At 49.1% G+C, this 27,663-nt stretch overlaps 1 protein-coding gene across 2 annotated transcripts in view; it reads right to left on the reverse strand.

Moving 5' to 3' along the window:
* Positions 1-27,663, reverse strand: part of LOC147701576 (dickkopf-related protein 3-like) — an 879,371-nt gene that overhangs the window by 189,273 nt on the left and 662,435 nt on the right. For both annotated transcript variants that reach the window (XM_086930237.1, XM_086930238.1), the window contains one exon: positions 9,139-9,283. In XM_086930237.1, the coding sequence (XP_086786363.1) occupies positions 9,139-9,283 (145 nt within the window). The remainder of the gene's footprint in view (positions 1-9,138; positions 9,284-27,663) is intronic.

A 27,663-nucleotide genomic window follows, 5' to 3' on the forward strand; every position in this document is an offset into this window, starting at 1 on the left:
GTAAGGGTAATGACTCTTTTTTTCTTGTGATCTGCTGGTGAGCAGGAGATATGGGAGATCCAGTTGTGTTTAATAAAACCAACATCTTCCTGAGAGTTTCGTTTCCTGTAGAAGTATGATGTCTACCCAAGTCTTTGTCAAATAGTCAAAAAAGTTCCTACGTTTAACTGGGTGGTTAAGCCCTTTTACATTCAATGAAACTATATTAAGGTCTTCTGCAATACTCTCAATTTGAGACATAAGCATATCTAGTGGTCGCTATGGGAATAAATTAGCCTGTATAGGTGATGTGTACCCTTGCCCTCAAATACTGCATTGTAGCATTTTAGACTCACACTGACCCTGTACTGGAGATAGAGCATACCTGTCAATTTCAACATAATCTAAGGGAAGACAAAAACTTACATAAGGCAAAAAGAAAACAACCACAAATATTTTTACCCTCTGACCCTCCTCCCCCACCCCCCACCCTGAGAAAAATGGATACAGGGGCTGCGACAGCAGATCCATCACCGGCAACTTGGAGGATGATAGTTCGAAACGTGTTACATCTGTAGAAATCTAACTGAGCTAATTGTAGAACCTCGTTCTATGGTAATGGTACTTGTAGCAGTTATTATAAACTCCATATTTATCATTATCCATTAGTAGTAATTATACTTGCCAACTTATTAACCAGCGAGATTAGTATCAGACAACCCGAACAAATCAAGACTATCTCTTAATGCAATATACAAAGTATCTGAAGGTAGGTTCAACGCGTGATCTGAATGACATTGAAACGGAACATAAAACATTATCACCGTTATTTGTGTCTACATAACAGTCGTGCTGTAGTGAACATTACTGTTGCATCTAACCTGTTGCATTTATGTGATTACAAAGGCATGACAAAGAGTGAGCAACTAAAACTATACAAAGGATATCAAGTCTTCCGTTTAATGGAGGCCCCTGCGGACTGTTCCATCTCTTGTACTGGGGCAGCTTCTTAGTGTTGCGCTAGACCTTTGGGATTTGAAAAGAAGTATGGCTTGCCATTTTCAAGGATTCTGAACTTAGATGGGCCTGAAAATGAAAATTGGATGTTTTTTTTCCTCAACGCGTCTCGTAGTTGAAGGAAACCTTTCCTCGTATCTACCGTTTCCTTTGAATAGTCTTGTGTGAAGTTTATTTGGTGGCCTTCCCATGACACTTGGTGGTTTTTCCTGGTGACGTTGAGGATGGCCTCCGCATGTTGATAGAATAGTGGCTTGCGTATCATGGGGTGGGTTCCTTTCCTGTTTGAGGAGGTGAACGTTGGAATCCTATGTCCTCTGTCCAGTTCCAAGCCGTGATGACATTTTATCCCAGTGAGCATGGGTATCCAAGATTCCAGAAAAGCCATGCAGGATACAGCATCTTCCTCTGAGCCCTCTGGAATTGATAAAATCTGTATGTTGCCTCTCCTATCACGGTCTTCCAATTCCGCAACGTGTCTCTGAAGCTCGCTTGTACTGGTACAGAGGTGTTTCATTTCTTTACCGGCCTGAGTGGTAAAGTCTTCTACGTCGCTTATTCTTTGTTATGCATCATTAATTTTTTTGTTCATTGTATTCATGTCTGCCCTGATGGCGGTGAGTTCCAGCTTCATGGAGTCAGTGTTTTGTTTTGTAGATTTTGCCAGGTCATGTACCTCAGCCAATTTTTAAAAAATCATGTCCATTGTACTATTTAGGTCTGGTTTGGCTTTGATTGGAGAGTCTGAGATAGCTGGTTCTGCTTTTGACTTTTTGAATGTAGCCCTGGATTCTTTGTCGTCAATTCAAAGAGGTTGATATGTGCCAAAGCGAAATTATGTGTCGGGTTGAGGACTGTTTCCTGTATTTACCTGAAGATAGCGGTAGTTTTGGTGGCCGCGGTGGAGGTTTTACAGCCTACCTGGGCAGATGACACCGCTATGGTGCTTGTCTCTTTGTTGTCTCTTTGTTGTGCTAGTTGTGATAGTAAAGCAGGCAGTATTGGCATTGCTGGTTGTGTTGGCTGTGCTGTCTGAACTGAACTGGCAATGCTGGCAAAGTTGGTAATGCTGGGAGAACTGCCAATGCCAGCCATGCTGGCGGGGTTGGTTCTTGTAGCGGGTTTGGGGTCCGCAGGTGCGATCCGGCCTTGCTCTAACTTTGACCTTAAGGGGTTAATCCGCGATTACGCTGGTGCAGCCTGCAGTCTGGGATCATCACCGACCGCTCCTCTGGCATTCACCTGGTTCAGGCTCAGCTCTGGCTCTGTTTCCATGGTTTTGCAGTGGTTTTCGTGCACTCTACCTCATCTTGCAATGGCTTTGTAGTGGCTTACAGTGCCTTTGGTGCACTCTACCTTCCCTCTTCACCGCCACCTTCAGGCTGGAAGACTTCTACAAATGTTCCTGTTACAGTTTTCCACAGGAATGCAGCACTCTAGCTGTAGTTGTGGCAGGTGTTAAGGCTAAGACTCAAGGTGGTTCAGGCAGTGGGATACTGGGTGCAGAGGTTATTTGGCGCGCAGAGATTTTCCAGTAGCTAATATGTAGTGACCATATGCAGACTGCAGGAGCTGGCCGATGCCCGCATTTATTTAATGTACTGCATGTATTTACTATTATTTCATTTTACACTGTGAGCAGTGTCTATGAAAAATGCAGATCTTTGGCTGAAGTGCAGAGGCAGTATGATGTACAGAGCAGCTTTGGTGCACGCTACTTCTCTCTACTTTCTTCCTGATCTCTTGTACATTCGGCCGCTATTTTGGAGCCAGGCTTCATTGGTGTCAGCTTGTGGCATTATCCTTAGCTGCAGGAGAAGCGGGAAAGCAGCAAATGACAGTGGTGGTTAGTAGGTAATGTTGGCAGCGCTGTAATCTCTTGTTTTAAGTGGCGCTGCGGGATGAGATAGCGCTAATCTCGGCCATCAGGGGAGCCATTTTAGGGTCAGGCAGATCGCACACTGGCTCTGATTAAAGAGTCTCTCTCTCGCTTTACAGAGATTGTTTTGCTGGTAAAAACCACCCACATTCATGCCACAGGAAAATCTTCAAAGCGAGGTAATGTCACAGCTTGCGCCTCTGTTTACATCCCCTTCAAGTTCCTCAAGGGCGTCTCGGCCATAGCCGCCATTTTGTGGAACACGATTCGGAAGGGTCCCGCTCACATCACCTTGATTTTGCTGATCAGCTGCGCATTTATTGCGAGATCCTCCTGTCATAACTTGTGCCTCATATATTCGGAAGCAGAAAATTGTCTTTCTTTCTAAGTTCCTCCCTCTATGTCATCAGAACGGCACCAGAATCGCTCCTCCGATTGCAGAGCTACGGAACTAGACAGCCAAGAGGTGCAGGTAGCTGAAGGACAACAGTGGCGCCCTGTAGGACACAAGACACTGACACCATGATGGTTGCTGCACGCAGCTTCAGATATGCTCGCTGTCTGATGATGTCAGTAGAAGGGATCAAGTCATCTAGAAAGGTTTTTTTTTCAACTTGAGTGGTGGTCTCGGTGCTCTGACATGCTGTCTCAGCACTCGCCCTCCTCAGTGGATAATTAGCCACCCTCATTCAGGGAACCATGGTTTAATGATACATGAAGGGGCCTCTCCTGTCCTCACACAGCACTTAGTGACCTCCGCGAGCGCACAATAAGCATGAAAATGTTACTTCTGTTCATGTCTGTTGTCACGTGGACTGAACCACAGAAGAGAAGGGGAGGTGCATTTTAAGAACCTTTCATTTTACAATACCACCATCATTTTTATGAAGACGCTGAGTGTTCACGGGGTTCTAACCACCACTGATGGAGAGTTGTGATGCACATGTCATTTTGGAAATCAGCAATGCAAACGTTTGGCAACGCTTACAGGCACCTGTATATTCACAACGTGAATGAGTACCAAGCTTGGAATCACACATTTAAACAGTGCAGTGGTTTACGATGCATCAAGTCATTATCCAGGGCTTTAAGTGACCCGGGTCTTACAGGTGTCGAGGCGGGTCCCTATCAGGCTCTCCATTTTTGCCCTCACCCTCAATGAACAGATAAATCTTAACTCTGCGGCAGTACCATTGCTCACTGCCTTTGAGGTAACTTCAAAGAGACTCCTTATAGTTCTCTCACAGTCTCATCATTTCAAAATGGAAGCATTTTCAATATTATACATACAATTAAGCCATAGTTGTTGCTTATTTATCTTATGAAGCTAACAACAATTGGCAAACTGAATTGTCCTGGCTGGTTGTAGGTGTAATGTTACGTGCTGTATTATATATCTGGATGCAACTATAGAATCAACAAAATACCAGTCGGGCGGCACACTATGCTAAGCACGGATTATTTGCATGGGTGTTTTTAAGCCACGCTTAATTTCTTCGACCACGCCCCTTTAAGAGACCCCACAGTTTTTTCATCCCACTTAAAGCCCCATCATCACCCAAGCATATTGCTTGACCTAGGTGATGCGTACAGCACCTCATATATAAATGAGATAAAAGATTTAATAAATGCATGTGTTACGCTTTTTTGTTTGTTCAAAGTGTGTCATTGGTATATAATGCCAGCATACAAACAACAGAAAAATAAGCTTGTATTTTAACAGTGACTACAATATACAGGCAATAGTGTAAATACAAGGAGCATCCAACCACCCGGAGCACAACACAACCCAAAAAAGACAAGAAGAAAACAACACAGAAAGACAATTAGTCAGTAACATTTCGGATTTTCCTTTAAGCCCGAATGAAATTAATTTACTTCAAAAAGGAACATCGTTTGTCCCAACAACAAGTACCGAGCAATTAGAGTTGGAGGTCAGCACCTTCAAATTTATGCGCAAATTGTGACTAAGGCACTTTTTTGAGAATGTTTTACCATCTCAAGAAAATAAACTAATGGGTCTCAGACCAATAAGCACCTACCAAGCCCCAATCAGTCATAAATGCTTTGACTTGTTTGAGAACTTAATCAAACAAGATCTAACAAAATTAAATTACAACAAGAAATTAAAAAAAAAATCACACAAAAAGACTTGGACACTTAAAAAGATTGCCAACAACAAAGATATTAAATGTATCAAGGCCGACAAAGGCAGGGCGCTAGTGATTTTGAATACAGAAATGTATGAAAGAAAAGTTATGGAGCATATTTCAGACATTCAAACTTACATGAAATTGGATGAAAACCCTACAGCTAGGTTAACTAAAATTCTCAAAAACATTTTTGATAAAGCGCATGACGAAGGAACGATCAAGGACAAAACAAGGAATTTCCTGATGAAATCTAATCCCAGAAGCCCATCGTTACACATGGTTCCTAAAATACATAAGTGCCTAGAGGATCCTCCCCTAAGGCCGATTGTGTCCACCAGGGGAAGTTTCCACGAACTTGTAGGACAATTCTTGGACAAGTATCTCCAACCCACAGTAAAAATTATGAGAAGTTACATCAAAGATACAACGGATTTTCTGTTAAAACTAAAAACAGTTTAAATCAATGACAACGACAGTCTAATAATGTGCACGGCAGATGTAAAGTCGCTATACACTTCAATTTCCCAATCAGGGGGCATAAAAGCTATGGAATCAACCATTTTGAACATCAACATAGATCGTCCAATGCAAATGTTCCTGATGGAATTGCTTACTTCACCTTATACCCACGCTACTTTGAATATAAGGACCAATGGTATCTTCAACTCACTGGTACCTCAATGGGTAATTGTGCGGCGCCGATATACACTAATATCTTCATGAAACAATATGAAGACATGCATATTTTCTCTGACCCAAAATGGATAACCAACACTAAGCTTCTAGTCAGATAAATTGACGATGTATTTATACTATGGAACAACCCACAAGAAATGCTACAACAAGCACTAACAGCTCTAAACAACATCAACGAAAGGATACAATTCACCTGGGAAATACAAAAAGAAAAAATTATGTTTTTAGATGTAGAGATTACCCTGACCAGAACTGGTTTTGAAACAGACCTCTTCAGAAAACAAACTGACAGAAACTAGCATTATACCAGCTTCCACCAAAAGTCATTAAAATACCATTTACCTTTCTCCCAGATGACAAGAGCCAAAAGAATAACATCAGATGAGGATAAAGCCACTCACAGAATTGAAGAAATGGGACAAAGATTTGAGGATAGAGGTTATCCGAAAAACATCGTAGAACAAGCAAAACAGCATGTATCTTTAATACCAAGATCCAATTTGCTAAAAAGCACCGAAAAACAAAAAAACACTAGACTAGTAATGGTTTCAAAATACTCAACTTTGAGTCCAGCTTTCAAAAGAATCATTATGAAACATTGGCCTTTCTTGAGCATGGAATCAGACTTTAAGTCCTTATTCACACAACCACCAATATTTGCATACTCAAGAAACAACAATTTGGGCGAACTATTGAAAAAAGACACCCTGTCAAAAACTGTAGAAAAAGGAACTAGAGTATGTACAAATTGCAATAATTACAATAACGTCATAAGAGGCAACATTATAACGCACCCTATGAAAGGCTTTAACATCAGACTGAAGACATCAGCAACTTGTGACACATCTAATGTGATATACTTATTAAAATGCCCATATGGAAAGGTATATGTTGGGAAGACTGAAAAAAAAAAGAAAAATTCGCACCAATGAGCACAAGTCAAATATTAGAACACACAATGAAAAATCATCAGTAGCTACGCATTTCAGTGAACTAAAACATAACTTCTCACAACTAAAATTCCTGGTTCTAGAAGTGTTTACAAAAAAGGAAGGCAGAGACAATAACAAATATCTCCTACGCAGGGAGAATTTCTGGATATACAAATTGAACTCTATGAAACCAAATGGACTAAATGATCGCATAGAGTTAACATGCTAAATGTAACAGCTGTGACATATGAATGGCCTTTTTGGCAAGAGAGGTCTGTTCTGAGGTGCTATTAGTGACACGCACCAGTCACTCTCATTACAATACATCATACACATTCACACCCCAACCGCTCTCTTTACCATTCACTTTTTTTTATTTTAATTTTAATTTTAACTCGGCGTTGCACTGAGTTATTTCATTTTGTATCCCTGAATAGTACATATATATCTATCACATTTCCCGTGACCACTCTAAAATGGCCGCCATGTTAATTCCCAACATTCTAAGTCCATTTTCCATTTTCACCAAAATACGTGGTAACGTACGAAGCCAATGAGCGCTCTGTATGGTTACATATACGTAATGCCGACCGACAACAACGCGGAAGCAAACATCCATTCAGAGCAGAGAAGCGCATGATTTTGGCGTTCACGAACCGTAAGTTCTAACAACTGCGACGCTTTTCCATAGGCACATTGTTACGTGGAAATAGGACGCTGTAATGTAACTTTCTTCACCACGGTTTTTCTCACTTTACAGTCTACGAGCCAAGTTAAAAGCTCCATATCGATACGTAAGTCTACCAACTTAATTACCCAAAAGCCCTCGTCACGAGAAGCTCAGAAACGTTTCACTAGCATGTTTCACTACACGCTCTTTCACGAACACACTTTTGCACTGACATTGGCACGAAAAGAATCATGTGAAATGTAAAACGTGTACACTATTATTTTGTTTTGTAAACTCATGTATAGGTGCTATGTCCTTGGTATTTTATAGATAAGCTCCCCGACGAAGGGCTTTTCAGCCCGAAATGCATCGGAACCTATGAAATGTATTGATCATGACAAATTGAATGATAATTACTTGAAAAGGAATGAAAGAATTTCAAAAATAATGCGACAAACTTAAAAATAAACCACAACATTCAAAGAAACAATGGTGGAGTCCTTCTTATTGTAAGGAATCAAAGGTGTGCCCTTAAGGGATGCAACCAATGTTGGAAGCATAATACGGACCTATCAATTGTGCAAATACAACATGGAACATTAGCAACCAATGTAGAGCCATTACTTAGCACTAGAGAGAGAAGATCGCGTGGCTAATGTAAGAAAAAGTGGGAAACGCACTAGTACTAGGAAATTTTTCATTACGCTGGGGTCATCTTGCCTAATTTTCAGCATTTCATCTTACGCTTTTGATGTGAAATGCCTTAAATTACACTTTTACGTCATGCCGTTAATTTTCCACCTGTTTGAGGGAAAATCCTATTGCAAGAGCACAGGAACAATACAAACGAATCAAATGCAAGTGGCTGGTTTTCACATCGTGCAATTTAGCTATTTATTAGGACAAAATGCGTACTTCCCTCCTTTGTGCTATAAAATAGCCCTGCCAGTTTTGCTCTTCACATAATTTTGCGTAACTCCACATAATTTCCCCAAACTTTCAAGTAGTTACCCAATGGAAAATTGCCTGAATTTCACTCAACCCTACCCGGGGGATATTTGGAACTAGCAAGTAAATGATGGACGGAGGCAATGCGGATGGAATGAATAACTGTAACGGTTAGATCTTATTCATTCTACTTTAAATTTAACCTACAAGACCATGCAACCTCTTACTTTTCACGTTTGTAATGGACCTCAGAATACACTTCCTTATGTGTCCTGATTTCGCTTCCTGTTTCAGAAATTCTCCCTACGAAGTCAATATTTATAAAACATTTCGGCACATACAAATTGACTGTTTTTAGGGTTCAACCAGATCATCCTTCGTGAGTTTAACAAACAAGCATTGAAATGCAACAGATCCCGCCTTTGATTAAGTTAAAGCCATGTGCTTTGCAAATGGTAATGTATAGCAAAGCAACTGGCTTTAATTTAATAATAGGCGAGACCTATTGTATTGTTAATGCTTGTTTCTTATTGCTATGCTGTTTCTGTAGATTTGTTAGGCCACTGTAACAGGTTAGTTCATGGAAAAAAATGACCAAACTGATGTCATCATGACGGATTATATTTAGTCTGCGAGTCAGTAACCATTGAGGCTTGCAAATTCTTGGCGAGGCCTAACAGCTCTACCTCGTGCCAGTGGGCGGGTAGGCTGGCAAGATTTTTTCCGGATCTAGTCTGGTACCAGGAATCTGCTGAAAATGCATATCAATATTACCGAAGGCAAGGAATGTGTTCTTTCTTTCTGATCACTGCATGACTGATAAACACAAAGCATCACCTGATAAGAAAAGATGAAGAAACTCACATTTTTGATGGGTGCAGCAAAGCCCTTCAGCACATTCATCTCGCAGTGGGTCACAGCTCGTCCCGCTCTCGCCACGAGTCGTTCCAGCGCATCTTCCCCAGACACACAAGTTACCTAGACAGCACTCTGCATCTCTTTGGCACACCTGGCAGAACAGACATGTTGTTTTTTATATTCACTGGCGGAAACACCTGGATACCTTTTATCAATTAGACTCGACCTTATCCATATTTACTGAGACAGAGAGTCACATCATATCTGGTGGTATGCATAGGTTCCTCCTTAACATCTGCATGAAGAATAACAACAGACCACAACACAACCGACTAGTCAGCCACTTCCCAGAAAGCATCATGTATCCCACAGCCACACATTGAGGCAGGCAACTGCCCTTTATCAGAATGACTGCTGGGATCAACAAGGACACTAACCTGTCATGGAGACTCGTCCTATCCTCCTTTTTGAGTACAGTCTCCAGGGAACTGGATCCAGCCCCTCAAAGTGTATGCCACATTCTACATGAGCATCTATGCATATCCCAAGCTGGCAGCAAGTCTAGGGACTGTATAACATACCACCTCTATCCTGATAGCTTTATTGAAGACAACTCTTTATATTTCCTGCCCAAGGTTTAATTTAGTTCTGGGAGAACTGATACACAAATTGCTTCAGAAAATCATAACCTTTTTGACCTCATAACACTTACAACAACCTCACTGCCCAAAAGCTCACTTGCTTCCAAATTTTGTTGGTCATTAATAATAGGAAATATTGAGGCAGGTTGCTCAGATTTAATGGTGCTGCCTACCCACCCCCGACAAAGAATACTTCAGCACACCTTTGGTGCTGTGAGGAAGTGTTGTGTATTATATGGTGTGGTTGTGCAAACTCACACAGGAAAACACCTACAGAACCAACTTGGGTCCAGTCAGGCTTGTTTGCTAAAACGTTTCTCAACTCTGGGTAGCTGTGACTTCGAGCTTAAACAAAGGAACAAGTGGAGCGTTTTTAGAAGTACCCAAACAATGAAACAAGAAAGTTACAAAGCAGAAAAGAAATCCGTCACAAATAATACAAATAGATTCCATTTTTAGGAATATTTTATAAGCAAAAATGAAAGAATTCCACCAGTGGGTTCGGGAGAGGCAGATTTTTCAGTAAAAAGTAAATTACAGATTTTCACTAAAATACAAACACGCTTTGGTAACCACAACGTTTAGAAACTTTGTAAAACTTTTTAAGGGTTGTGTTCATCTAATCTGCCCCGCTATGGGAGACTAAAGTATTAGGAGTAGGGGAGTTCCTTGGCACCAAAGCAGTCACAAGTCCAGTTACAGGGGCTAAGGGGGAACCGCGATAGACTTCAATGGAGTGGTCATGTTACAGGGGAAACAGGATACTGAAGATGCTGTTAGATGCTGAGGATGCTGTGCGGTCAACTGGAGTCTTCCTGAGGCTACACCTTGGTCCACGGTCCAGGTGTGGCGACTTTGACCAGGTGGGGCGACGTTGGCCACACGGTTGTATGATAGAACCATGCATGTCATTACCACGTATGCCTTTAGAACGCGCCCATTACAATGCATATACACACACACACACACACACACACACATATACATATATACATATATTCACAACAATGCAACTCCTGCTACCTCCACTGCGGCGAAGAAGGAGAAACGGACCACTGCATCCAGGCAAGATTTTTATTAAACTATTATATCCAGCTTCATCTGATGACGCATTTCGGGCTTACAAGCCTTTGTTCACATAGAGACTGTGTGTTTGCTGGTTATTTTTACATGCTGCTACAAACCCGCCCTTGTCACATGTTACAATCACATGGTAATGAAGCTCGTCAACAGACTCTGAATAGCTTTTTGGCAGCAATGTACAATTGCATTATATCTTTCTATATGTTGTCTTCAACACAAAGGATATATATGCTCAGTATATAATCTAAGAATGAACCTTTTTGTTGTTACTTATTACAATGTAACAAAATTACTGCCTAAATGCATTTTGTAAAACAACACATAAGAGGGTTCAATAGAAGGAGAACAAAACCCCAAAACTAACATCTATGGGGGTTGAAGTACATAGTTCTATTTCTTACTTAAATACATATATATGTAACAGTAGGCAAAGCCAGATAAAATCCCCTACAAATCGCTAAATAATTGAGATGTTCCCTCGCTATGCTGTTAGTCTAATTGTGTATTATTAACATTAGAAAAAAATCTATATTCGACATTTGAAATACATTTTATTCTGATTATATATCTTCCCATATTCACTCCAAACCCCTAAACGCAACCCAACCTCAACCTTAAAAGTATCCTTGCCACCCAAATACCCTTATCCACTTAAACCCTATAAATTCCCTGCCACTCACATTCCCTTACCCACCCGAAACCCTAAAAATATGCTTGCCACCTAAATACACTTACCCACCCTAAACGCTAAAAACACCCTTGTCATCCAAATACCTTTATCCACTTTAAACTGCAAAAATACCATTACCACCCAAATAGGGGGCTACTATGACCCTTCCCTGCCTAGTGACAACTTCCTGCGATTTGTGGCAGCTAGCTATCCTGAAGTGCACTTTTCTGTCCACTCCCAAGAGGGCAGGACCCTTCTCTCTGTGTTTGGAACTTGGTAGGCCACCCTAGATGAGTGGCTCCCTGAGGGCTACATGCCCACCAAAACACTGGTTTTGCAACTGGTCCCCCTTATCTCTCACAGAGGCCAACCCGTCTACCTAAACAAAAGAACAGCCTTCTCATGTGTGCTCACTATTTGCCCTTTAAAGGCGGTGTGGTATAGAGATAATGGAATTTGGAATGTGGAACATTATAGATTGAGTATTAGGGTGGGCGGTTAGGTGAACGCTGAGGCAGGTATCTAATGTTATTGCCGCACGCTGGAGCCGCTGCATGCGAGGAATTGCTCTATTCATTAAAGGAAGGTTATCCTCTTACTGTGTGTTGCCCCTGACTTTTCCACACGTGACAAGAATGGGATGAAGCAGCACTGGCAATAAAAAAAACGTTTTGCCGGAAATTTGTGAAGGCAACTATTGCAGTGAATCCTTTGATGCCGTGTTACTATTAGCTGTTGTACTATCTTGGTCTTTGCGGACATCGGAGGAGAAAATACACCTACTGTTGTCTGGCATAAACCTGCTTTTGACTGATGTGTCTGGAGGTGAAGTTGGGCAGAGTGGATAGTGCATGCGCTTTTCAATCAATTAATCAATCAATCATTTGTAAAGCGCACTACATACCCGCGAGGGTCTCAAGGCGCTGGGGAGGGGGGGGTCGCTACTGATCAAACAGCCAAGTCTTGAGTATCCTCCTGAAGGTCAGCAGGTCTTGGGTCTGTCGTAGGCTCAGTGGGAGGGTGTTTTTGTCTTGGCGGCAAGGTGGGAGAAGGATCTTCCACTGGTGGTTGGTCTTCGGATGCACGGTACTGTGGCGAGTGAGAGGTCGCAGAGCGTAGCTGGCGGTTGGGGATGTAGAAGGAGAGCCGTCTGTTGAGGTAGGCTGGACCGGTCTTGTGGAGTGCCTTGTGTGCATGGGTGAGGAGCTTGAAGGATATCCTCTTGTTGACGTGGAGCCAGTGCAGGTTTCTCAGGTGGGGGTGATGTGGCCGTGGCGTGGTACGTCGAGGATCAGTCGTGTTGAGTCGTTTTGGATGTGTTGTAGTCGTTTGATGAGCTTGGTCGGGGCTCCCACGTAGAGGGCGTTTCCGTAGTCGAGTCTGCTGCTGACGGGGGCCTGGGTGACTGTCTTACTTGTATCTGTCGGGATCCACCTGTAGATCTTGCGGAGCATGAGGAGGGTGTTGAAGCAGGAGAAGGAGACGGCGTTGACTTGCTTGGTCATTGAGAGCATTGAGTAGAGGATGATTCCCAGGTTGCGTGCGTGGTCGGTGGGTGTCGGGGCTGCCCCCACTGCAGCCACCAGGAGTCATTCCAGGCTGAAGGGTTGGAGCCGAGGATGAGGACCTCCGTCTTGTCCGAGTCCAGCTTCAGATGGCTGGTCTTCATCTAATCGGTGACGGCCTTCATTCCTTCGTGGAGGTTGGCTTTGGCAGTGATGGGTTCCTTGGTGAGGAAGAGGATCAGCTGAGTGTTGTCAGCGTAGGAGATTATGTTGAGGTCGTGCTGTCGGGCTACGTGTGCAAGCGGGGCCATGTAAATGTTGAACAGCGTTGGGCTGAAGGAGGATCCCTGGGGTATGCCGCAGATGATTTTGGAGGCTTTGGAACGGAATGGGGGGAGGCGGACGCTCTGGGTTCTGCCGGAGAGAAAGGAGGTGGTCCAATCCAGAGCATTGTCTCGGATCCCTGTGGCGTGGAGTAGTGCGCGTAGTGTGTGGTGGCAGACGGTGTTGAAGGCGGCAGAGAGGTCTAGGAGGATGAGTGCTGCAGTCTCGCCATTGTCCAGCAGGGTCCTGATGTCGTTGGTTGCGGCGATGAGAGCAGTCTCGGTGTTGTGGTTGCTGCAGAACCCTGACTGGGAAGGGTCCAGGATTCTGTTTTCTTCGAGGTATTGGGTTAGCTGTCTGTTGACGGTTTTCTCGATGAGCCTGGCCAGGAAGGGGAGCAGAGAGATGGGCCGGAAATTCTTGAGGTCTCTTGGGTCTGCCTTAGGTTTTTTGAGTAGGGCGTTGATCTCGGCGTGTTTCCAGATCTCTAGGAAGGTCGCTGTCTCAAGGGAGAGATTGATGACGTTGCGCAGGTAGGTGGCGATGGAGCAGCTTGCTCTGTTGAAGACATGGTGCGGGAATGGGTCTGACGGAGAGCCATAGTGGATTGTGCGCATGGTCTTGATGGTGTCATCGATGCTCACGTTGGCCCAGGCTAGCAGGGGGTTGTGGTCGAGGGTGTGCGGAGGGTCGGTTGTGTTGGGGCTGATTGGGTGTTGAAGCTGTCATGGATGTCTGCTATCTTGCAGTGGAAGAAAGTGGCGAGGGAGTCACACAGGGTTTGCGGCGGCGGAATATTGTTGGTGTTGGAGCTGGGGTTGGAGAGTTCCTTCACGATGTTGAAGAGCTCCTTGCTATTGTGTGCATTGTTGTTGAGACGGCCTTTGAAGGAGGTCCTCTTAGCCGCCCTGATGAGGTGGTGGTGGTTGCGGATGCCGTCCTTGTGTGCTGCGTGGCTGTCCGGGGTTTTTGAATAACGTTGGGGGTGAACAGTTTACAAAGTCCAAAAAGTCAGAGTAATATGGTAAAGTCACTTCCTTATTGGAAAATAATTATTCCGTCTCTTAAAAACACGATATCAGCCAAAGCGTTTCGCTCTCAAGCTGAGAGCTTCCTCAGGGCAAAATAGTAACAATCGGTCTGTTCAGGGTTCACAAGTCCTTAGGATAGTATTACGATACAGTTATCTATTTTAAGCATGGGCGTAAAATCCGTTCCGTTCGCGGTCCGTGAATCTCGCCAAATTGCAGAGAAATCTGCGAAATCGCGTACGGGACGGATTTTCAAAAACCGAAGTACATGAAGCACTTACAAGGTTACACAGGTTGCCCAAGTTGAAGCTAATTTCTTTGTAACCATTTACAAAATTGTTACAAAGAAATTAACTTCAACTTGGGCACCTGATGGAACCCTGTAAGTGCTTCCTGAGCGGCGCCTCCAGAGTTGTTGCCTACTTGCAACTCTTCTCTGACCCTCGAAGCAAGGCAGAGAAACGTTACAAGTATGGCACAATGCTCCAGGCTGTCACAAAAATTAAACCACAACAGGAAGCACTTACAGATAAGGAAGCAGGTGCCGGACTTGAAGCTCAAATTCAGTAACACATTAACCAGCCCCCGGTTGAGGCTGGGCAGGTGTGCTTTCTCCCCATATTCTACAGTGGTGAACCAGAGGGTGCCGTGATGAACCAGAAGGTGCAGTTGTGAACCAGAGGGTGCTGTGATGAACCAGAGGGTAGCAGTGATGAACCAGAGGGTGGCAGTGGTGAACCAGAGGGTGGCAGTGGGGAACCAGAGGGTGACAGTGATGATCCAGAGGGTGGCAGTGATGATCCAGAGGGTGGCAGTGGTGAACCAGAGGGTGGCAGTGATGAACCAGAGGGTGGCACTGGTGAACCAGAGGGTGCTGTGATGAACCCTGAGGGTGGTGGTGATGAACCAGAGGGTGACAGTGATGATCTAGAGGGTGGCAGTGGCGAACCAGAGGGTGGCAGTGATGAACCAGAGGGTGGCAGTGATGAACCAGAGGGTGGCAGTGGCAAACCAGAGGGTGGCAGTGATGAACCAGAGGGTGGCAGTGGTAAACCAGAGGGTGGCAGTGGTGAACCAGAGGGTGATGTGATGAACCGGAGGAGGGCAGTGATGACCCAGAGGGTGGCAGTGGTGAACCAGAGGGTGACAGTGATGAACCAGAGGAAGACAGTGATGAACCAGAGGGTGGCAGTGGTGAAACAGAGGGTGCTGTGAAGAACCAGAGGGTGGCAGTGATGAACCAGAGGGTGGCAGTGGTGAACCAGAGGGTGGCAGTGGTGAACCAGAGTGTGCTGTGATGAACCAGAGGGTGGCAGTGATGAACCAGAGGGTGGCAGTGATGAACCAGAGGGTGACAGTGGTGAACCAGAGGGTGCGGTGATGAACCAGATGGTGGCAAGTGTGAACCAGAGGGTGGCAGTGGTGAACCTGAGGGTGCTGTGATGAATCAGAGGATGGTAGTGGTGAACCAGAGGGTGGCAGTGATGCACCAGAGGGTGGCAGTGGTGAATCAGGGGATGTTGTGATGAATCAGAGGGTGGCAGTGGTGAACCAGAGGGTGGCAGTGGTGAACCAGAGGGTGGCAGTGATGAACCAGGGGGTGGCAGTGATGAACCAGGGGGTGGCAGGGGTGAACCAGAGGGTGCTGTGATGAACCAGAAGGTGGCAGTGGTGAACCAGAAGGTGGCAGTGATGAACCAGAGGGTGGCAGTGATGAACCAGAGGGTGGCAGTGATGAACCAGAGAGTGGCAGTGATGAACCAGATGGTGGCAGGTGTGAACCAGAGGGTGGCAGTGGTGAACCACAGGGTGGCAGTGGTGAACCAGAGGGTGGCAGTGGTGAACCAGAGGGTGCTGTGATGACCCAGAGGATGGTAGTGGTGAACCAAAGGGTGTCAGTGATGACCCAGAGGGTGGCAGTGATGAGCCAGACGGTGGCAGGGGTGAACCAGAGGGTGGCAGTGATGAACCAGAGGGTTGCAGTGGTGAACCAGAGGGCGGCAGTGATGAGCCAGAGGGCGACAGTGATGATCCAGAGGGTGGTAGTGATGAGCCAGAGGGTGGCAGTAATGAACCAGAGGGTGGCAGTAATGAACCAGAGGGTGGCAGTAATGAACCAGAGGGTGGCAGTTGTGAACCATAGGGTGACAGTGATGGTCCAGAGGGTGGCAGTGGTGAACCAGAGGGTGGCATTGATGAACCAGAGGGTGGCATTGATGAACCAGAGGGTAGCACTGATGATCCTGAGGGTGGCAGTGGTGAACCCGAGGTTGGCAGTGGCGAACCAGAGGGTGGCAGTGATGAACCAGAGGGTGGCAGTGATGAGCCAGAGGGTGGTAGTGGTGAGCCAGCCAGAGGGTGCCAGTGGTGAACCAGAGGGTGCTGTGATGAACCAGAGGGTGAAAGTGATGAACCAGAGGGTGACAGTGATGAACCAGAGGGTGGCAGTTGTGAACCAGAGGGTGGCAGTTGTGAACCAGAGGGTGGCAGTGATGAACCAGAGGGTGGTAGTGGTGAACCAGAGGGTGGCAGTGGTGAACCAGAGGGTGGCATGATGAACCAGAGGGTGGCAGTGGTGAACTAGAGGGTGGCAGTGATGAACCAGAGGTCGGCAGTGGTGAACCAGAGGGTGCTGTGATGAACTAGAGGGTGGCAGTGATGAACCAGAGGGTGGCAGTGGTGAACCAGAGGGTGGCAGTGGTGAACCAGAGGGTGCTGTGATGAACCAGAGGGTGGCAGTGATGAACCAAAGGGTGACAGTGGTGAACGAGAGGGTGGCAGTGATGAACCAGATGGTGGCAAGTGTGAACCAGAGGGTGGCAGTGGTGAACCAGAGGGTGGCAGTGGCGAACCAGAGGGTGGCAGTGGCGAACCAGAGGGTGGCAGTGATGAACCAGAGGGTGGCAGTGATGATCCAGAGGGTGGCAGTGGCGAACCAGAGGGTGGCAGTGGCGAACCAGAGGGTGGCAGTGGTGAACCAGAGGGTGGGTGTGGTGAACCAGAGGGTGATGTGATAAACCAGAGGGGGGCAGTGATGAACTAGAGGGTGGCAGTGATGAACCAGAGGGTGGCAGTGGTGAACCAGAGGGTGATGTGATGAACCAGAGAGAGGCAGTGATGAACCAGAGGGTGGCAGTGGTGAACCAGAGGGTGGCAGTGGTGAACCAGAAGGTGATGTGATGAACCAGAGAGAGGCAGTGATGAACCAGAGGGTGGCAGTGGTGAACCAGAGGGTGGCAGTGATGAGCCAGAGGGTGGTAGTGGTGAGCCAGCCAGAGGGTGCCAGTGGTGAACCAGAGGGTGCTGTGATGAACCAGAGGGTGAAAGTGATGAACCAGAGGGTGACAGTGATGAACCAGAGGGTGGCAGTTGTGAACCAGAGGGTGGCAGTTGTGAACCAGAGGGTGGCAGTGATGAACCAGAGGGTGGTAGTGGTGAACCAGAGGGTGGCAGTGGTGAACCAGAGGGTGGCGTGATGAACCAGAGGGTGGCAGTGGTGAACTAGAGGGTGGCAGTGATGAACCAGAGGTCGGCAGTGGTGAACCAGAGGGTGCTGTGATGAACTAGAGGGTGGCAGTGATGAACCAGAGGGTGGCAGTGGTGAACCAGAGGGTGGCAGTGGTGAACCAGAGGGTGCTGTGATGAACCAGAGGGTGGCAGTGATGAACCAAAGGGTGACAGTGGTGAACGAGAGGGTGGCAGTGATGAACCAGATGGTGGCAAGTGTGAACCAGAGGGTGGCAGTGGTGAACCAGAGGGTGGCAGTGGCGAACCAGAGGGTGGCGTTGGCGAACCAGAGGGTGGCAGTGATGAACCAGAGGGTGGCAGTGATGATCCAGAGGGTGGCAGTGGCGAACCAGAGGGTGGCAGTGGCGAACCAGAGGGTGGCAGTGGTGAACCAGAGGGTGGGTGTGGTGAACCAGAGGGTGATGTGATAAACCAGAGGGGGGCAGTGATGAACTAGAGGGTGGCAGTGATGAACCAGAGGGTGGCAGTGGTGAACCAGAGGGTGATGTGATGAACCAGAGAGAGGCAGTGATGAACCAGAGGGTGGCAGTGGTGAACCAGAGGGTGGCAGTGGTGAACCAGAGGGTGATGTGATGAACCAGAGAGAGGCAGTGATGAACCAGAGGGTGGCAGTGGTGAACCAGAGGGGGTCAGTGATGAACCAGAGGGTGGCAGTGGTGAACCAGAGGGTGGCAGTGATGAACCAGAGGGTGGCAGTGGTGACCCAGAGGGTGGCAGTGATGAACCAGAGGATGGCAGTGGTGAACCAGAGGGTGGCAGTGATGAACCATAGGGTGGCAGTGGTGACCAGGTGGTGGCAGTGATGAACCAGAGGGTGGCAGGGGTGAAGCAGAGGGTGGCAGTGATGAGCCAGACGGTGGCAGGGGTGAACCAGAGGGTGGCAGTGATGAGCCAGAGGGCGACAGTGATGAACCAGAGGGTGGCAGTGATGAGCCAGAGGGCGACAGTGATGAGCCAGAGGGTGGCAGTAATGAACCAGAGGGTGGCAGTTGTGAACCAGAGAGTGCTGTGTTGAACCAGAGGGTGGCAGTGATGAACCATAGGGTGACAGTGATGGTCCAGAGGGTGGCAGTGGCGAACCAGAGGGTGGCAGTGGCGAACCAGAGGGTGGCAGTGGTGAACCAGAGGGTGGGTGTGGTGAACCAGAGGGTGATGTGATAAACCAGAGGGGGGCAGTGATGAACTAGAGGGTGGCAGTGATGAACCAGAGGGTGGCAGTGGTGAACCAGAGGGTGATGTGATGAACCATAGAGAGGCAGTGATGAACCAGAGGGTGGCAGTGGTGAACCAGAGGGTGGCAGTGGTGAATCAGAGGGTGATGTGATGAACCAGAGAGAGGCAGTGATGAACCAGAGGGTGGCAGTGGTGAACCAGAGGGGGTCAGTGATGAACCAGAGGGTGGCAGTGGTGAACCAGAGGGTGGCAGTGATGAACCAGAGGGTGGCAGTGGTGACCCAGAGGGTGGCAGTGATGAACCAGAGGATGGCAGTGGTGAACCAGAGGGTGGCAGTGATGAACCATAGGGTGGCAGTGGTGACCAGGTGGTGGCACTGGTGAACCAGAGGGTGCTGTGATGAACCCTGAGGGTGGTGGTGATGAACCAGAGGGTGACAGTGATGATCTAGAGGGTGGCAGTGGCGAACCAGAGGGTGGCAGTGGTGAACCAGAGGGTGGCAGTGATGAACCAGGGGGTGGCAGTGATGAACCAGGGGGTGGCAGGGGTGAACCAGAGGGTGCTGTGATGAACCAGAAGGTGGCAGTGGTGAACCAGAAGGTGGCAGTGATGAACCAGAGGGTGGCAGTGATGAACCAGAGGGTGGCAGTGATGAACCAGAGAGTGGCAGTGATGAACCAGATGGTGGCAGGTGTGAACCAGAGGGTGGCAGTGGTGAACCACAGGGTGGCAGTGGTGAACCAGAGGGTGGCAGTGGTGAACCAGAGGGTGCTGTGATGACCCAGAGGATGGTAGTGGTGAACCAAAGGGTGTCAGTGATGACCCAGAGGGTGGCAGTGATGAGCCAGACGGTGGCAGGGGTGAACCAGAGGGTGGCAGTGATGAACCAGAGGGTTGCAGTGGTGAACCAGAGGGCGGCAGTGATGAGCCAGAGGGCGACAGTGATGATCCAGAGGGTGGTAGTGATGAGCCAGAGGGTGGCAGTAATGAACCAGAGGGTGGCAGTAATGAACCAGAGGGTGGCAGTAATGAACCAGAGGGTGGCAGTTGTGAACCATAGGGTGACAGTGATGGTCCAGAGGGTGGCAGTGGTGAACCAGAGGGTGGCATTGATGAACCAGAGGGTGGCATTGATGAACCAGAGGGTAGCACTGATGATCCTGAGGGTGGCAGTGGTGAACCCGAGGTTGGCAGTGGCGAACCAGAGGGTGGCAGTGATGAACCAGAGGGTGGCAGTGATGAGCCAGAGGGTGGTAGTGGTGAGCCAGCCAGAGGGTGCCAGTGGTGAACCAGAGGGTGCTGTGATGAACCAGAGGGTGAAAGTGATGAACCAGAGGGTGACAGTGATGAACCAGAGGGTGGCAGTTGTGAACCAGAGGGTGGCAGTTGTGAACCAGAGGGTGGCAGTGATGAACCAGAGGGTGGTAGTGGTGAACCAGAGGGTGGCAGTGGTGAACCAGAGGGTGGCATGATGAACCAGAGGGTGGCAGTGGTGAACTAGAGGGTGGCAGTGATGAACCAGAGGTCGGCAGTGGTGAACCAGAGGGTGCTGTGATGAACTAGAGGGTGGCAGTGATGAACCAGAGGGTGGCAGTGGTGAACCAGAGGGTGGCAGTGGTGAACCAGAGGGTGCTGTGATGAACCAGAGGGTGGCAGTGATGAACCAAAGGGTGACAGTGGTGAACGAGAGGGTGGCAGTGATGAACCAGATGGTGGCAAGTGTGAACCAGAGGGTGGCAGTGGTGAACCAGAGGGTGGCAGTGGCGAACCAGAGGGTGGCAGTGGCGAACCAGAGGGTGGCAGTGATGAACCAGAGGGTGGCAGTGATGATCCAGAGGGTGGCAGTGGCGAACCAGAGGGTGGCAGTGGCGAACCAGAGGGTGGCAGTGGTGAACCAGAGGGTGGGTGTGGTGAACCAGAGGGTGATGTGATAAACCAGAGGGGGGCAGTGATGAACTAGAGGGTGGCAGTGATGAACCAGAGGGTGGCAGTGGTGAACCAGAGGGTGATGTGATGAACCAGAGAGAGGCAGTGATGAACCAGAGGGTGGCAGTGGTGAACCAGAGGGTGGCAGTGGTGAACCAGAAGGTGATGTGATGAACCAGAGAGAGGCAGTGATGAACCAGAGGGTGGCAGTGGTGAACCAGAGGGTGGCAGTGATGAGCCAGAGGGTGGTAGTGGTGAGCCAGCCAGAGGGTGCCAGTGGTGAACCAGAGGGTGCTGTGATGAACCAGAGGGTGAAAGTGATGAACCAGAGGGTGACAGTGATGAACCAGAGGGTGGCAGTTGTGAACCAGAGGGTGGCAGTTGTGAACCAGAGGGTGGCAGTGATGAACCAGAGGGTGGTAGTGGTGAACCAGAGGGTGGCAGTGGTGAACCAGAGGGTGGCGTGATGAACCAGAGGGTGGCAGTGGTGAACTAGAGGGTGGCAGTGATGAACCAGAGGTCGGCAGTGGTGAACCAGAGGGTGCTGTGATGAACTAGAGGGTGGCAGTGATGAACCAGAGGGTGGCAGTGGTGAACCAGAGGGTGGCAGTGGTGAACCAGAGGGTGCTGTGATGAACCAGAGGGTGGCAGTGATGAACCAAAGGGTGACAGTGGTGAACGAGAGGGTGGCAGTGATGAACCAGATGGTGGCAAGTGTGAACCAGAGGGTGGCAGTGGTGAACCAGAGGGTGGCAGTGGCGAACCAGAGGGTGGCGTTGGCGAACCAGAGGGTGGCAGTGATGAACCAGAGGGTGGCAGTGATGATCCAGAGGGTGGCAGTGGCGAACCAGAGGGTGGCAGTGGCGAACCAGAGGGTGGCAGTGGTGAACCAGAGGGTGGGTGTGGTGAACCAGAGGGTGATGTGATAAACCAGAGGGGGGCAGTGATGAACTAGAGGGTGGCAGTGATGAACCAGAGGGTGGCAGTGGTGAACCAGAGGGTGATGTGATGAACCAGAGAGAGGCAGTGATGAACCAGAGGGTGGCAGTGGTGAACCAGAGGGTGGCAGTGGTGAACCAGAGGGTGATGTGATGAACCAGAGAGAGGCAGTGATGAACCAGAGGGTGGCAGTGGTGAACCAGAGGGGGTCAGTGATGAACCAGAGGGTGGCAGTGGTGAACCAGAGGGTGGCAGTGATGAACCAGAGGGTGGCAGTGGTGACCCAGAGGGTGGCAGTGATGAACCAGAGGATGGCAGTGGTGAACCAGAGGGTGGCAGTGATGAACCATAGGGTGGCAGTGGTGACCAGGTGGTGGCAGTGATGAACCAGAGGGTGGCAGGGGTGAAGCAGAGGGTGGCAGTGATGAGCCAGACGGTGGCAGGGGTGAACCAGAGGGTGGCAGTGATGAGCCAGAGGGCGACAGTGATGAACCAGAGGGTGGCAGTGATGAGCCAGAGGGCGACAGTGATGAGCCAGAGGGTGGCAGTAATGAACCAGAGGGTGGCAGTTGTGAACCAGAGAGTGCTGTGTTGAACCAGAGGGTGGCAGTGATGAACCATAGGGTGACAGTGATGGTCCAGAGGGTGGCAGTGGCGAACCAGAGGGTGGCAGTGGCGAACCAGAGGGTGGCAGTGGTGAACCAGAGGGTGGGTGTGGTGAACCAGAGGGTGATGTGATAAACCAGAGGGGGGCAGTGATGAACTAGAGGGTGGCAGTGATGAACCAGAGGGTGGCAGTGGTGAACCAGAGGGTGATGTGATGAACCATAGAGAGGCAGTGATGAACCAGAGGGTGGCAGTGGTGAACCAGAGGGTGGCAGTGGTGAATCAGAGGGTGATGTGATGAACCAGAGAGAGGCAGTGATGAACCAGAGGGTGGCAGTGGTGAACCAGAGGGGGTCAGTGATGAACCAGAGGGTGGCAGTGGTGAACCAGAGGGTGGCAGTGATGAACCAGAGGGTGGCAGTGGTGACCCAGAGGGTGGCAGTGATGAACCAGAGGATGGCAGTGGTGAACCAGAGGGTGGCAGTGATGAACCATAGGGTGGCAGTGGTGACCAGGTGGTGGCAGTGATGAACCAGAGGGTGGCAGGGGTGAAGCAGAGGGTGGCAGTGATGAGCCAGACGGTGGCAGGGGTGAACCAGAGGGTGGCAGTGATGAGCCAGAGGGCGACAGTGATGAACCTGATGGTGGCAGTGATGAGCCAGAGGGCGACAGTGATGAGCCAGAGGGTGGCAGTAATGAACCAGAGGGTGGCAGTTGTGAACCAGAGAGTGCTGTGTTGAACCAGAGGGTGGCAGTGATGAACCATAGGGTGACAGTGATGGTCCAGAGGGTGGCAGTGGTGAACCAGAGGGTGGCATTGATGAACCAGAGGGTGGCACTGATGATCCTGAGGGTGGCAGTGGCGAACCCGAGGTTGGCAGTGATGAACCAGAGGGTGGCAGTGATGAACCAGAGGGTGGCAGTGATGAACCAGAGGGTGGTAGTGGTGAGCCAGCCAGAGGGTGGCAGTGGTGAACCAGAGGGTGCTGTGATGATCCAGAGGGTGGCAGTGATGAACCAGAGGGTGACAGTGATGAACCAGAGGGTGGCAGTTGTGAACCAGAGGGTGGCAGTTGTGAACCAGAGGGTGGCAGTGATGAACCAGAGGGTGACAGTGATGAACCAGAGGGTGGCAGTGATGAACCAGAGGGTAGCAGTGATGAACCAGAGGGTGGCAGTGGTGAACTAGAGGGTGGCAGTGATAAACCAGAGGGTGGCAGTGGTGAACCAGAGGTTGCTGTGATGAACCAGAGGGTGGCAGTGATGAACCAGAGGGTGGCAGTGGTGAACCAGAGGATGGCAGTGATGAACCAGAGGGTGGCAGTGATAAACCAGAGGGTGGCAGTGATAAACCAGAGGGTGACAGTGGTGAACCGGAGGGTGAAAGTGGTGAACCAGAGGGTGCTATGATGAACCAGATGGTGGCAGGTGTGAACCAGAGGGTGGCAGTGGTGAACCAGAGGGTGGCAGTGGTGAACCAGAGGGTGGCAGTGGTGAACCAGAGGGTGGCAGTGGTGAACCAGAGGGTGCTGTGATGAATCAGAGGATGGTAGTGGTGAACCAGAGGGTGTCAGCGATGAACCAGAGGGTGGCAGTGATGAGCCAGAGGGTGGCAGTGATGAGCCAGAGGGTGGCAGTGATGAACCAGAGGGTGGCAGTGGTGAACCAGAGGGTGGCAGTGGTGAACCAGAGGGTGGCAGTGGTGAACCAGAGGGTGGCAGTGGTGAACCAGAGGGTGGCAGTGATGAACCAGAGGTCGGCAGTGATGATCCAGAGAGTGGCAGTGGTGAACCAGAGGGTGGCAGTAATGAACCAGAGGGTGGCAGTGGTGAACCAGAGGGTACTGTGTTGAACCAGAGGTTGGCAGTGATGAACCATAGGGTGACAGTGATGGTCCAGAGGGTGGCAGTGGTGAACCAGAGGGTGGCAGTGATGAACCACAGGGTGGCACTGATGATCCAGAGGGTGGCAGTGGCGAACCAGAGGTTGGCAGTGATGGTCCAGAGGGTGGCAGTGGTGAACCAGAGGGTGGCAGTGATGAACCAGAGGGTGGCAGTGATGAACCAGAGGGTGGTAGTGTTGAACCAGAGGGTGGCAGTGGTGAACCAGAGGGTGCTGTGATGAACCAGAGGGTGGCAGTGATGAACCAGAGGGTGACCGTGATGAAACAGAGGGGGCAGTGGTGAACCAGAGGGTGGCAGTGATGAATCAGAGGGTGACAGTGATGAACCAGAGGGTGGCAGTGGTGAACCAGAGGGTGGCAGTGGTGAACCAGAGGGTGGCAGTGATGAACCAGAGGGTGGCAGTGGTGAACCAGAGGGTGCTGTGATGAACTAGAGGGTGGCAGTGATGAACCAGAGGGTGGCAGTGATGAACCAGAGGGTGGCAGTGGTGAACCAGAGGGTGCTGTGATGAACCAGAGGGTGGCAGTGATGAACCAGAGGGTGACAGTGATGAACCAGTGGGTGGCAGTGGTGAACCAGAGGGTGCTGTGATGAACTAGAGGGTGACAGTGATGAACCATAGGGTGACAGTGGGGAACCAGAGGGTGGCAGTGGTGAACCAGAAGGTGGCAGTGATTAACCAGAGGGTGGCAGTGGTGAACAAGAGGGTGGCAGTGATGAACCAGAGGGTGGCAGTGATGAACCAGAGGGTGGCGCTGCTAAACTGCGCGGGAGCCCTGTGGGTGTGAGCCCCAGCGCTGCTGAGCTGTCCAGGGGTTGTGAGCCCCCGTGCTGCTGAACTGCCCCGGAGCCCTCTCAGTGTTAAAATCATTCGTGATCAATTGCCTGGGAGCCCTCTGGATGTGAGCACACATTGTGCTAAGTGCCCCCCTGCCCCCAGTACATATATACCTGTACCGCACAGCACCATTATGCTCTTGCACCATGAAGTCTGCTGCCTGGATGCTCCTGATCCGTGCAGGTGGTACCACCGTCTGGTGCAGTCATAACTTGCTACACAGAACCAATAAACACGTGTCTCCCCTGGCACCGGTATGCGCATGTACCAGGCGTGGAGCACCCGCATGCCACTGCCCAATGCCAGCATATGCCTGTAGGGGCAGTTTAGTGTGAGAAGGGACATTGTCCAGCAGCAGCAGCTGCATGCGCCTGAACCCACTGAGCAGGATCAAAATGGCTTTGTACCAACACGCGCAGCAGAGCTATCTTGGAAATCTGAAGGATTCTGGGGTCCTATGCCAAACGTATTTTTACATCCATGAGTATCCCGAGCGCCATCCCCGTGTAGCTCCTGTGACCAGGAGGCAGCTTTCTCCTCATCTGCTGCTCTTCTCGGTCTCTGACTCTTTAGAAACAAGAAGCATGTGAACTCGCATAGAAGCCCCACCCGTTTGGCCCTGTCCACCACACACTAGCGGTATGAAACGTCTTTCCGCCCCACATTAATGGCTAGCTCACTCAAGGGACCTCGGCGCCTTTTGGCGCGCTGGCAAAGTTACAGGCACCCGTTGTCACATATTTGTGCAAATGGCACAAAAATACGCGAGTTCGCTGGAAAATTCGCGAACTCGCGGATTTTTTTGCCATTTTGCATGACTTCGCGTACCGTGAATTCGCAAATTTCGCCCATACTTAATCTATTTCAGTCGTGAATCAAGCAGAAATTGGGCAGCGTTCAACAGAATACTCCTAGATGTTTGAATAACAGGTTACCTTCCCAAAGGTACCAAAAACAGTAAGAAGGCAGCTTCTTAATTCTGCAAACTGCAATTCTGGCTCAAAATATCCTCCGGAAGGAATTAGCAACGTATTCAAAATTAACGTACACCACACAAAACCCCCAATTGGGTCAACAGACAAATACACTCGATATAGTCCAGAGGAGTAGTGTGACGTTCCACAAAAAGTACAATCATGTGATGGTTGCACGGTGGTGGAGACTTAAATTTAATCGGTCAAACAACATCACCGGCAGTGACAAATCTGGAGGGGCGCATGTATTTCATCGCGTAATCCCTCAGCCGGGACCTGAAAATCCAGGGGGAAGTCGCGTACCGTTCCCGTGCTGTCGGGGGTTTGTTCACTGTGCCATTTCTTCTCTAGTTTCCGGAAGGCTTGCTTGGAGGCTTGGAGTTCTGGGGTGAACCAGCTGGCCCTCTTGCTGGTGTCTCTGTGGGGGGGTTGGCGCAGTCCTCGATCCAGCGTCTGAGGCTGTGGGCAGCGTCGTCGGTTTTGGAGGGTTCGGTGTGTGGGCAGAGAGCGAGTTTGCGTGTAGTTGGTCTTCGGTGATTTTGATCCAGCAGCGGCGGGGGATCTGTTGGGTGCGGTGGTGTGTGGTGGGTTTCTGGAAGGGGAAGTGGATGCAGCGGTGGTTGGTCCAGAGGAGTTTGGTGGTGTGGCTGACGGAGACGTGCAGGCTTGAGGAGAAGACGGGGTCGAGCATGTGGCTGGCGGAGTGGGTGGGCGTTGTGACGAGTTGCTTCAGTCTGAGGTTGGCGAGGTTATCGATCAGGGTTTTGGAGTTATATAAACTTTATTGTTTAGTTAATTAAAACCATTATAATCATACAAGTAAAAGTAAGAAAAATTTCCTTTACAATAAACAATTAAAAATTCTCTAGAATATGTTTTTAAAAGATGCACTTCGGTAAGACAGTTATTAATATTAAGAACCTTTTTGTTTTAAAATTTCATATTGCTTTCAAGCGCTTTTCAAAGGCTGTCAAGAACTTATTTTTTTTTTTTTTGAAGACCTTTATTGACATTCGTTATTTGTACACAGCCAAGAGCCTACAACCCTGGGGCCGGCTGCAAAGTAAAACACAAAACATGTCAGTGATGTATACATATAGTTCTTAGTGCAATAACGATAGGTCCGGCTTAGCAATGCAGTGCTTGATGTATCACAGTTTTTTTGATTTTGTAGATGCATGACAGTGAATGAAAAACAAACAGTAGAACAGAAAATATGAGACCATTACACGCCTACTGTCATACTATTACGATGAGAGCGAAGCAAGGAATGCCAGGAGCATACAGGGCCGGGGGGTGAACCGGTCTCGCATATCAGTTCGAATATATGAGGCATTAGTCCACTTCCTCATCTAGTGTTAGCACATAGTCAGTGAAGTAGCACCAAA

This window comes from Lissotriton vulgaris, chromosome 7 (assembly GCF_964263255.1).
Source record: "Lissotriton vulgaris chromosome 7, aLisVul1.2, whole genome shotgun sequence".
Lineage (NCBI taxonomy): Eukaryota > Metazoa > Chordata > Amphibia > Caudata > Salamandridae > Lissotriton > Lissotriton vulgaris.